This window comes from Rhea americana, unplaced genomic scaffold, assembly GCF_003343005.1.
Source record: "Rhea americana isolate MKP2758 unplaced genomic scaffold, rheAme1 scaffold_71, whole genome shotgun sequence".
In the NCBI taxonomy this organism is placed as follows: domain Eukaryota; kingdom Metazoa; phylum Chordata; class Aves; order Rheiformes; family Rheidae; genus Rhea; species Rhea americana.
Window position 1 is genome coordinate 4,186,503 of NW_028186879.1, and position 11,935 is coordinate 4,198,437.

The window sequence follows — 11,935 nt, forward strand, 5'->3', positions numbered from 1 at the left end:
CCCAGTAATTCCAAGAACATGCTCTAGTTATTTGAAAACCTCATACTGAGTCCATAATTTATGACTGAAGGACAAGAAAATTGCAACAGAAAGTGACGTTTTCTCCATATCATGCAAATAAATCCATCTGCTTTAGTAACTGATTTGCTGTAGAACTGATCTGTGTACAAAAGGATACAGGCAGACAAATGAGTTTTTTTTTTTTTTTTTTTTTTTTTTTTGGGGGGGGGGAGGAGAATGTTTGGCAGAAGCTAAACTAATTTCTGTACTTCAGCCAATATCTTTTTTTGGATATTTCCTGAATGTTCAGCATTGTGTCTTTTTTTTTTTCTTTTTTTTTTCCCTGCCTTACACTTTGAAGGATTTGCCTTACATGCTGCAGAGTCTAAAGGTCCAGCTTTACTCTCGGACATGTTTCAGTGCATGTGCATGTGTGTGGGCAGAACAACCACTGCATAGCAGTGAATCCGTAAGGACCTTAGACTGCTGAAGCATCATCCAATGCAGTGTTCCTCAAGCTTTGTAAACCTGCTCCCCTTCGGAGCCCTTCTGTCTTTCATTACCAGTTCGCTCTTCTCTGAGGGTGAGAAGTTCTTCCACACTGGGAGGGATTAAAAAAAAATGGCTGTAATATTGCCAATTATTCTCTGGGGAACAGGTAAGTACCTTTAATTGCTGGCAGCAGCTAGGCAATTAGCTGTTCTCTGAGTAGTATAAACACTTTATGACCTCCTCTGAACCCTCTCTGAGACCCCCTGAGATATACAGGTCACAAATTGAGAAAACACAGATCTAAAGACAAGTATAATCTATGTAGAAACACAGTAACAAACTTCACTCTGACATCGTGATGGGAATCTGTTACTTGCAGTGTTTTCTGGAGTTCTTAGCATTCTTTTAGGGTATGTAAGAAGCTAGATAGATTGCACTATAAAAATACTGTTACACTCAGTTATAAAGAGCATTGTCAATGATTATTCACCAAGACATGGAGTTGTCGTACACTTTTAATTCTGTATTTACCTTGTTAATTCTGTTTAGCTCATATTCTTTCCATTCGCTGTCCAAATACACTCCAAAGGAGTGGTCAGAGCTACTCTTGTACATGGACCAAGTATAATTTTGAGATTCTTGATGTAGCAACTATTTTGCTGCCTATGGTATTTATTCTCTTTTGTAATGAAACTGCAGTCACAATCCTTCAACTATAAAAGGTATTTTTTCTGCTGTTCATTCAGAGAKTTATCAAATTTGGAGGCTGGAGTCCTCTTCGGAGTCACCCAAGATATGCCTGGTTATTCCTGGCTATCATTCACTAAGCTAAGTCAGCCTTCAGTCTGCAGACACAACTTTTTGCATAGCTAGGGTATGGAGTTAGCACTTGCCCTCAAGAGTCTGCAGAAGCATCTTTTTGCCATCATTTGTGATGGTCTGTTATCGTAGCAAGGGGAAAATGGTAGCACTACTTATTGATTAGTTGGAGTTAACGTTTGGTTTGGCTGGGACTCACCTCAATGTCACAACCCCCGTCCCAGCTAAAAGCTCCACGGCCTCCAGAGAGCTACTCGTCTTAATCTGAGGCAGGTGGCAAAGACTCAGCAGATGACTCTCCCTCAGGAAGCCTGTCTCTTACTCTGCCGTGATAGAGGAATATGAGTCAAGACCACCCAGCCTTCCTTTCTTTTCTTAGATGCTGTAAGGTAGGTGAAATGAAGCCTACCCTTTGACTTTAATTTATTTGAACTGATAATTTCCTCTGCTAACATGAAAAAGGTTTTGTCCATGCAGCTTTACAGAATAAAAAGTTTTATCACAATTAACAATTAAGATTTCAATGATGAATGAAATCATCTAATACAGAATTACTGGGTCCCAAATTAAGTTTTTTTCTAATTGATATTTTCTGTGCAGGTAGACTTAGTCCATATGAAAAAAGTCTGCTGTGCTTTTCTAAATTCTGGAATGCTTTTTTTCTCAATACTTTTAGCAATCTGGCAAATTTTAAAATAATAAACTCATAGAATATTGTTTCAGCTCAGTACAGGTTCCCATAAATACAACAGCCAAGAACACTGCTTGGAGTTAAGATGATACACAGTATAAAAGTAGGCTCTCCTAACCTGAAAAAATCATCTTTTTAACTGCTGAGTTGGTACATGTGCAACAGTTATGTGATTTTTTTATATAAGGGTATCTAAAAGTAGAGTATAAGTGACTCCTTTAAGATATCTACAACCAGTAGTCTGCCATAATAATAGCTAGCATATTTTATAGTTGCAGCCTCTTCTAAAATTCACTGTGGATAAGCTAGGGTAAAATGTCCTGGTATAAGGAAAAAAAAAAAAAAAAAAAGCTAAATTGGAATTTGCAACAAATATTTTAAAAAGATAAAAAGTTCTTAATCTGAACTGTCATCTCTAGTGATCTGAGCGGCTGGACAAAACCTTCCCTCTTATAACTGAAATAACTGCAAGTAGAGAAATGCTAAGTTTTCTGCTGTTTTGCAGTTTCCTGAGGTGTGAAATGACGATGTGAAGCCAATACTGCACACAAGATCCTTTGTGCTTTCTTCATTCTGACGACGGCTTGTTCTGATTTACTAGCAGCTTCATTTCTTGCTTATCTAAGCTGGAATTTACACTTTCAAGCTCTTTTTCTTGCTCAGGAACACAAGTGCAGCCCACCGGAATGGTGACGTAATCCTCCGTGTACACGTAGCGGCCTCCKGCGCAGGAGGAGGTGCGACGCAGGATGACGGTCGGCATGTACACAGGGGTGCTGCGGAAGTGGAAATTCTCCTCACCAAAGATTCCCATGAGGCAGCCTTTGCACAGACAGTATGCTTCAGGAATGTATTTAGGATATCTTGTGGGATCATACGAAATTCTACATGGAAGTAAACAATAAAGGGTCATTAGTATCTTTAAAAATATACGTACTCATCTGGAAAACATTATTATAAATGTTGATAAGTAAACCATATTATACAATGTTTTGTTTTATATTTTGGGTAGAGTTTTTTGACCAGGAAAAATAGATGCAGTTGTTGCAGTCAGGTTTATTTGTAAAGTAGGAAAAAAAAAAAAAAAAAAAAAAGAACAACTTATTCAACTGATCAGAGTCTACAGCACACTAAGGTATGAAGTGCCTGGCTTTCTAAGATGTGAGACTCCGAGGTTTAGACAGAACTGTTCTGAATTTTGGACTAAATGGTAACTGAGGCATTAAAAAGGAAATTTGGACGTTTCCAAATTTTTGATCTGCCTCGAGTTCTTCATAACATTTTACAAATTATTGTTAACATTATTACTTTTGAAGCTATATAACATGATGATTTAAAGTTTTACCATTTAAATAGAATTAAATTATGTAATTCTCTCTGCACTAGTTTGCACTCCCTAGTGTGTTCGGGGTGTTAGGGAAAGGTTCCTTCATCTTTGGAGCAGAACTCTACATTCTTTTCCTCTAATTTGCTCCTAACTATTGTCCCTACTCCTTCCATCCTTCTTTTCTAACCAAAGAGAAAAATAATAACCTTTGCATTAGAGACAAACTGCAAAGTTAAAGTTTTTGCTGCAGTCTCCTGCTATGCTGCCCCAGAGCTCCGAGAGTATTTCCTCTCCTCCTTGCTTTACGTAGGGCTCCCTTTCTTTTTGCTTACTCACGAGCCCTATCCCTGTCTCTGGATACTCTGACTAGCAGTACTGGCAGAGCTTGTAATTGAAATTACAGCTTGGACTGATGAAGTCCAAGACACAACCTTCCTCTCTGAACACAGTTGGAAGGAGAAATACGGATGTGATGTTATGGTTTCAAGTAAGACAGATCCTGCCTGTCTGATACCCTGGTGATTTTAGCAAACAAAAGTAAAAGCTGATAGTCAGGTTGTTTTCAAAATTAAAAAAATGAGCACATCAGGTTAAAACTGGAGAGTGTTGCCACACTGCTTATTGCAGTAATGTATTTTTTTGCTTATGCTTTTTACCCACTCTCTTCCTGCTAATACTGGAAGTAATAGCGGGGCGTGCTGTAGCTTCTTATACATTACTGTATCGTTATTCTAGAAAAAACGCATCTCCAAAAAAAGAGGATGTCTTTTATTTGTTTACCTCATATGCCAACTATCCTCTTTGCTTCTGTTCCCTTCCTCCAGTTTGCAGTCTGCTCTGGAATTATCACAAAATCAAGCGTGCCTCAGGAAGGGCTGACCCATATGGCTGGAGGGGGTGACTCCTCTCTTGGCTCAGACCGCAGAGCACTGCTACAGGCTCCACGGACACACTGTCAAGACACTCTGGCAGGTTGTCTACTCCGGATGCCTCCACTGAGGCAAGCTCAGGCAGCTCTGCCAGTTTCTCCAGCTCCTTCTCAAAAACCTGCCCAGGAGATGCCACAGTCTGTGCAGAGGCTCTACCGCAGCGTTTCACTGCCCCTCTACTTGGCGAGGGTCCCCAAAGCCAGATGCAGTACTTTTTTTCTTGCAAACTAAGCTGATTATGTCCTGCCTTTGGCCTGGCAGTTAGACCATCTCATCGCTGAGACTAACAATTTAGGAACAGTCACAGAGAGATTTGATGTTAGGAAATCTTCAGCGACCGTAATGTAATGTGAAGCACTGTAAAAACACAGGTTGTTTTAAACCATCATCTGTTCAGGATCAGAACAGGACCACCATGCCGTGACTGAAGACTACTCTTTATCATCTGTTTACTCCAGGTTCTCTTGAATTCTACTGTTGTGCTGGGAAGTGCGTTAGGGAGGAGCACAGACACGATGCAGCATAGCCACATAGCTAAACCACTTCTAGTAGCAGCAGATGAAGTGGGATAATTACGTAAGAAAAACTAATAAATACCTATCATCAACATAATTATTTAGCTCTTGGGTGATGCAAACTGATTAAACAATGCCCTCCTTCCCTTAATGATTTTAAAATAAACAGTTTTGAGGGGAAAAAAAACAGAATGAATTTAAAGCAATTCCTAAATTACAGCTCTCAGAATGCCACAGGCTAAGCATCAGGGTTTGTATCGGTTTCTCAGGCATTAAACCTTTAGTCTTTATCTCTGTTTCAAGGGTCTCCGAAGAGAAGAGGCCTCTGCTGTGGAGCTGGCAGTAATAAGCTGTGATTTCCCGRTCACTTTTACACAACAAAAAAATCTGCAGTTGCCAAAACAGGCATTGCAGCTCCCCTCTTGCCTTGCCTGTCGATCCTAATGTTCTTCCGGTCACAGGATCGAGCAGGGARCTCACCTAACTGGAAAGTAACCTAACCAGAAGCTGGATTTTGGTCCTTCAGCTGTATTACTCTCTGTATAAAAAACACTTGCACAAACAAGGCAGTGTGGGCCAGCAGCTGTAGGCAAAGGGGTCGGGGTGTGGTGGTGGGGAGCTGCCTTTCCAGGAGAAGTGGCACCAGTTTGTCAGATTAAAACAATTCTGGAATTACAGCTTTAGCCAAACACATTTTTTTTTTTTTTATGAATTTGTTTCCATCACAGAAAAAAATCTTAACTAATTCTGTGATGTTGCTTCCCCCCGCCCCCAGTACATTCACATTTGCAAAACTTTCTTTCCTTACTTTCCCAGGAAATACCTTCATGTTTCAGGATCTCACACCAATGTGAAATAAACTGTCTGTTAGCCAGCAGAAGAGGAGAAAGCAAAATACAATCATCTTACTCCTCCCCTTGATACAGTCCCATTTCAAACTCAACGGTGAATAATTTTAGTGGTGGATTGCTACATACACCATATGTCAAGTCATTGGTATTTCCTATACTGTGTTATCTCTAGCACCTGGTTTATGTTGTTACTGGAAAGCATGAAAATGCTTTCATGCAAACATAAGGGTTTTTACTAATAACAAGAAAATAGTCTCATGGGAATCTTGACCGAGCCACAAATTTTCCCTGTCAGAATTCTCACATGGCAAAAATCAGGTGTAATTGAGGGTTTTTTTCTCAGCAAGATAGTGTGAGGATCAAAATGGACTTGTAGGAAAAAAACAAAACCCTCTACCACTATCCCATGGTAAGCAGACTGGAAAGAACCAGAGTGGCTCCAAACCCTCAGTATGGATCCAAAACATCATAGACCTGTTTTTTTGCATCCAGCCCGGACTTGAAGGCCGACTGCTGTTAGTAACATCTCCAAAAATTAAGCAGTGAACTAAAATGTCACTAAACGTTGGAACCATACCCAAGTTTCTTCAGCTCGAGTCATTTAAGCAAGACTGTATAACTACAGGCTCATTTCAGTCTTTCTAGGCAACCTAGTCTGATTTTGGGTTGAATTGCTAACAAACGCTYGTAACCAGACCCTGCATTTGTGTGACCTGTTTTGTGCATACAGCAGCCACAGCCTCAGCGACTGTGGCTCAAWGCAGCTCCATTACTCCAAGCATGACAAGGCGCGTGTTTTCATGTTTTCTTCTAGAACAGGCCAAATGCACGTGATTAAGCTAACTACCTGGACAAAAGCCTGCTCCAAACTCCCAAGAGCTCTTTCTCACACTTTGCAAAAGCTGCTCCAATTCTTCCCAGCAGAAAGGACTGGGAAGAGAGATGGAGGACCCAAAAACTGCAGCTTTCTAGTGGCATCCAGGTGTCCCCTGCCCCTGACCCGTGTGTCATTTTGCCACAGCCGCATGTGTACAACTAAAGCCCGACCACTTAGACGAGGGCACCCCATCCCTGCAAATTCATGGGACTCGGTCCTCCAGTTGTTAGTGTAATGCCAGCGCTGTGAGCCAGCAGTTCAGCTTTACCAACGAGAGGAGCAGGGAGCTCTGCAGGGCTGCTGTGCTGGATCTGCTGGAACAGCAGGCGGCTTTGTGCTGCAGGGGCACYGCTAATGAAGTGTGACTGCTTCTGGGTTGCTTTTCCTTATGGCCCTGTGACTGCTTTGAGAGCTCCCAGCGAAAAGTAAACTTCCTGCTGGTTGTACACTAAGCCTGGAAACTCAAGAGAGATATGTCTGTCAGAATTGCAACTCTTACAAAGACCTCATCTGTCTTGTCCTGTACTGCTACTCTCATATGTAGTATTTTTAATAATATCATCACTTCATAATTTCCAAGCATTTAAATCCAGTGTGCCAGATGCCATGCTGGGATAGGCTGATACAACTCATCAGGACTTTGCTGTTAGYATTAGGCTATTCATTTGCACCAGTAAATCTGTAAATGATCTGTAAATAAGAAAAAACAAACATAATCTGAATTTAATGAAAGAAAACCTGCTATAGAAATAAATGTCTCATCAAAAGAAAAAAAATTTTAAATGTTATCTCTTAAACCTAAAATTTCTAAGAGCAAAATAAAGGGATGATGCTCTATATACCAGAATGCTGACAACATCCAGCTGTTGTATGAACACACATTCAAATAAAAAGGTGAGAAGTTCTGCATGTTTATGATTAATTTATCTTATTATTTATCTGTAAATAATATCCCAATGAAATCACTACCTCTATGCAGACTGTAAAAGGATCTTTATTGTTTTCCTAGCAGTGACAACACACTGGATACAAAACAAACAAAAAAGGCAGGCTCAGTCTTTGCGTGTCTAAGGCTCCAAACTCATCTCCGAATCCAGCACGTGAACCCTTGAATCCTGACACAGCAGTAGGCTCCCAGAAACAGACACAAAGGAGATGAGACTTGGAAATCCAGAAACAAGAATGACTTTTAAAGCACATATAAGCATTTTTGCTAAATTCAGGCACAAGTGTGTTTGCAGATGTATCTGAATGTATTCCTATAAACTAGCTATGAACATTGTTATAACCTCAAGACAATASAGGATAAAAATGAACTTGATATATACAGCTAATTAACAGAATGGCACTTGTGCTATACAGCACAATAATGGAAACAAAAATCAATATTAACTGTGAACTTGCCACTGACTTCAGTGGGACCAGATTTTTCAACCTTTATTCCTAGTTTTATGATCAGATCCTGCAAACATTTAGGCACATGTTTAAAATTAACCCCTTTTAATGGGTCTTGTCCATGCATAAAGTTACTTGTTTGTGTGTCTCTGAAACTGAGCTCAGCTCGGTAAAGATTTAACATGTTTATGGCTCTATAAATTTAAACAAGTGACACCCATGCTGTGCTCTGTTAGCAGGAKCTGTAGTTGATGAGACAACCCCTAGCACTAATCTCTGTGAAGCGACTGTTAAGAGCAGCAGTAACTGAGGACCACAGCACTTTACAGTACCTCCTAGTACAGGCAGACTTTGCTGGATTTCACTGACTATCCAGGTAATATCACCAAAAAGGAGAAGGAACTCCTGGAGAGACATCACACACTGGCACACAGTCAGCCTGCTGATTTCACAGTAGAGGCTTCTGCTGCTGGGTCTGTTTTTTAAAAGGCCTGGGGTAATTCTTAGACCAACCGCCTGAGGCGTTGAGCAAATCCACTATGCTCAAGACATCACTCAGCAAGACTGACTTCAGGTTGGGGAACTCTCTCGTCTCTTTATAGCTCTGCAGGGTAAAGAGTGATACCAGTGATTGATTAAACTTAGTGCTTGGAGTGATATACTGATCTCCTGCGGCCATTGGGATGGAATTTCAGTATCAGGCAGATGCATTACTCCCCCCCGCCCTTTTGCCCCGATTACCAACTGTTACTTGCTGCCAGCAGCAAGAACTTGGAACAGATTGGTCTATAGTGCAGTCCTTGTACAACTCCTGTATTTCTGGGGTGTAACAAGCCAAAAATGATGTAAGTCTTCATTTTTGCATAACCAAATTAAAGACCAAGTAACAGAAAATAAATGGTAAGCACAGAACAAAGACAAGAAAAGCCACATAAAGATTATCTATACTTTTAGCCAACCAAACACTATTCTTCCACAGTGAACAGAATGACAAACTCGATAAATATGATGCAACAGGGTGAATGTTGGCCACAGATCTCTCAGTAATATATTTGATTCTTTCTCACAAATGCTCATCTGAAAAAGTTCCAATTGACTTGGACTGAACTGTCATGTGAGCAGAAAAATTACAAGAAGCAGTGTTAAACAGCTGGGAACAGGTGCCTGGGGAGATATGCAGGGGATGGTAAGGAAGGCCAAACTTAGTATCTTTATTAGTAACGAGCTGGAGTATGGAATATAAACAGGATGTTAATGACATCTGCAGATGGTCACAGTGGGAACTACTGCAACACCAATGAAGACAGAGAAATAGTACAATATATATCAGACATCAGAATGCAGGTCAAAAAAATCAAAAAGCCCTTCATGCACAGAGCAGAAGTCATCTGCACTGTAACTCTTTAACGGCAGAAAAGAAATTGGAAAGCAGGATGCTTGTGAGACACTTCTGCTGAAGCTGGACAGGAATCTTGATGCAAGTTTCAAATAGTTAAATTCATGCTCCAAGGCGTGTCACATCACAGTGTAAAAGAGGGAACTGCCCACTCTTCACAGGTTACAGATTACAACTTTAACTAACTAAAATGTTTGCATGTTCTTTTAAAGGTTGGCAGTAGCTCTAACAGCAATTAGGAGCTTGCTTCCAGGGTGACTGGGCAAACACCTGTCATTCGTATTCTGCAGCAGATCAGATTGTATCATAATGCTTTTACCTGTCGTGAAAATCTATGAAATAGCAGGTTGTGATAACAAATGCACATTACTATATATAATGAGCAATTTTATACTTTATACTTTTCACACAGCTCTTGGAATGTCTGTTGCTATCTCATAGTACTAATGATATAGTAAAAATGATATCAAGAAAAAAAAACTTTCAGGCAGATCTGTTACTAGTTAGTGTATTCAAGTCTCTGCATACTAAAGAAAGTAATTTTTCCCCTAAATTCTGTATCTTGCCTTTGAGGGTGTAATACTTTTTTAAAAAATATTTTTTTAGATTGCAACTTTGGAATGATCATTTAGGTATAAACAGGGAGCAATTCTCTTTATTAAATCAATTTCATCAAGCTACTTTTGTATGAACGATTAGTGGTCTATTTGGTATGTTTGAAAACATTTTGATGAAAGTRCAGTGTATTTACAGTTTCTTAATAAACTTTTTGTAAGCCAGACCCCGAAGAGCAGCTGGCTCTGTGTGAAGATCTATGCATGTACACAGCTCCAACTGAAAACAAATACAGCCCAACAAGACGTGAGTATAGAAATCATCATTTTTGGACCAGGAGAAGAATATTCTGAAGCATCAATGTTTGGTAGCACCAGTGTAAGAATAACTTAGCATACTGGTAGATGTGCCTTTCATCATGGTTTTTGCATGTTTAGGTAGCTTAAAGAACACTCAATCTGTTTACAGAAAATGTAATTTAACTAAAAATACTATTTCTAAAAATACCTTTTTTAAAAAAGACTTACTGAGCAAATAACTCTTTTTCTCTCAGTGGGAATACTTACATTAAAGCTCACAAAAAGCATGCCACAAAATAAATATTGGATATCACTAACAGGGAAACATTTTTATTTAAATATGCTGAATATACAGTAAAAGTGTCAGGGGGGTTATGAATGATAATGTACAAAAAAAGAATGGTTCCTTTAAAGTTTGCATGTTTTAGTTTCATGTTGTCTACTCTGTTTTCTTCAAGAGCCAAAAACCCAATTCTGTCACTCATTCAGACAAAGCTACCAGAGAAGGCTTGAGAGTGAAGATGTGATCAAACTCTATTTTTACAGTTCTGGAGTAGTGGTTTTCAGCTTTTCCAGAGCTTCCAATATAAGTGCAGGCTCTTGTTTTGTGAATTAACTTGCCAAACAACAGATTGGCTTTACTTAAATTTTTATGCCGCCTTTGCTTTACTTAAAATTTTGTCTCCAGGGGTCTATCAACCCCCGTTTCCTCCCAGGGAAGGGGTGTTTCTTAGCCACAGGTTGAAAACACAGATCTAGAAAACTGTAGTATTCCTGTATTTCCTTGACTGTTTTCTGACAGCAAACTGGAAGGTGTGCCTTTGGGAATATTTGCAGTGAGGCAGACACAGATACAACTCTGCTGGTCTGTAACCAGAGCACACACTTGTACTCAAATACATTCAGGAAGCCAGTGCAGTGCCTGGAGTCACATCACCAGGCCACCCATCTCTCAGCGAAATCATCCGAGCCCCTGAGGTGCTACTACAAAGTCATAAAGGGGGGGGGGATCTTGGTTGTAGTCTTTTTAAATGGAGTTAATTTTACTTAAGTTACGTGGTAACTTGAATAAGCCACCTTTCAAAGAGTGGTCTGTGCTCCCTGCTGTGTTTGTGAACTTCATCTCTATCTYCTYTGTTTCTCTTTCCACCCATTGCTCSTATTTCTCATGCAAGTTTTTTATGCATTTACCTTACACCTGCCTGTTGAGAGGTCTACCTTAACGCCTTTCAGCCACTCTGCTCCTCACCGTAGCGTGTTATTCCTCAGGACCAATGCCTCCACAGACTGCCTGCTTGTTGTATTTCAGAGGCCGGGTAATGTGAAAAGCAGAGAAACRGCTGAACCAGCCCACCAAAAGGTGGGATCACACAAGCGAAGTGACTCTCTGCACATGCCCATGGCCTACCAGCACGCTGGCACTGCTGGGCATCTGCCAGCCTCGGCTCTGCTTGGCTCTGGGAGAAAGCTGCCACTGACTCTGCCGGCGACAAATTCCTCCAGCAGGACAACGGGGTCCTGCCCCAGACTTACCTATTGCCCTCGCTGAGCAGCGCTGTGCCCCCGCGCCTCAGGAAAGAAATGTCCCCTCATCCCAGCGCAGCCCCTCATCATCTCAGTTGGAGGCTGATAGACTCCAGCTGCTAACTCTGCCCGAGTTCAGCCCCTGACATCCCAGTAACTTCCAGCCAGGGGGTGCGAGCTGGCCAGAGTGGCACCCAACGGCCGCGGACCCTGGGAGGTCCCTAACGGCCACGGTCCCCAACGGCCACGGTCCCCAACGGCCGCG

The 11,935-nt window shown here is 40.9% G+C and overlaps 1 protein-coding gene across 1 annotated transcript in view; it reads right to left on the reverse strand.

Moving 5' to 3' along the window:
- Positions 1 to 204: 204 nt before the first annotated feature.
- Positions 205 to 11,935, reverse strand: part of IL17D (interleukin 17D) — a 12,561-nt gene continuing 830 nt past the window's right edge. Inside the window, exon 3 of the mRNA XM_085321787.1 lies at positions 205 to 2,886. Coding sequence (XP_085177913.1) covers positions 2,571 to 2,886 — 316 coding nt within the window. The 3' untranslated portion in view covers positions 205 to 2,570. The remainder of the gene's footprint in view (positions 2,887 to 11,935) is intronic.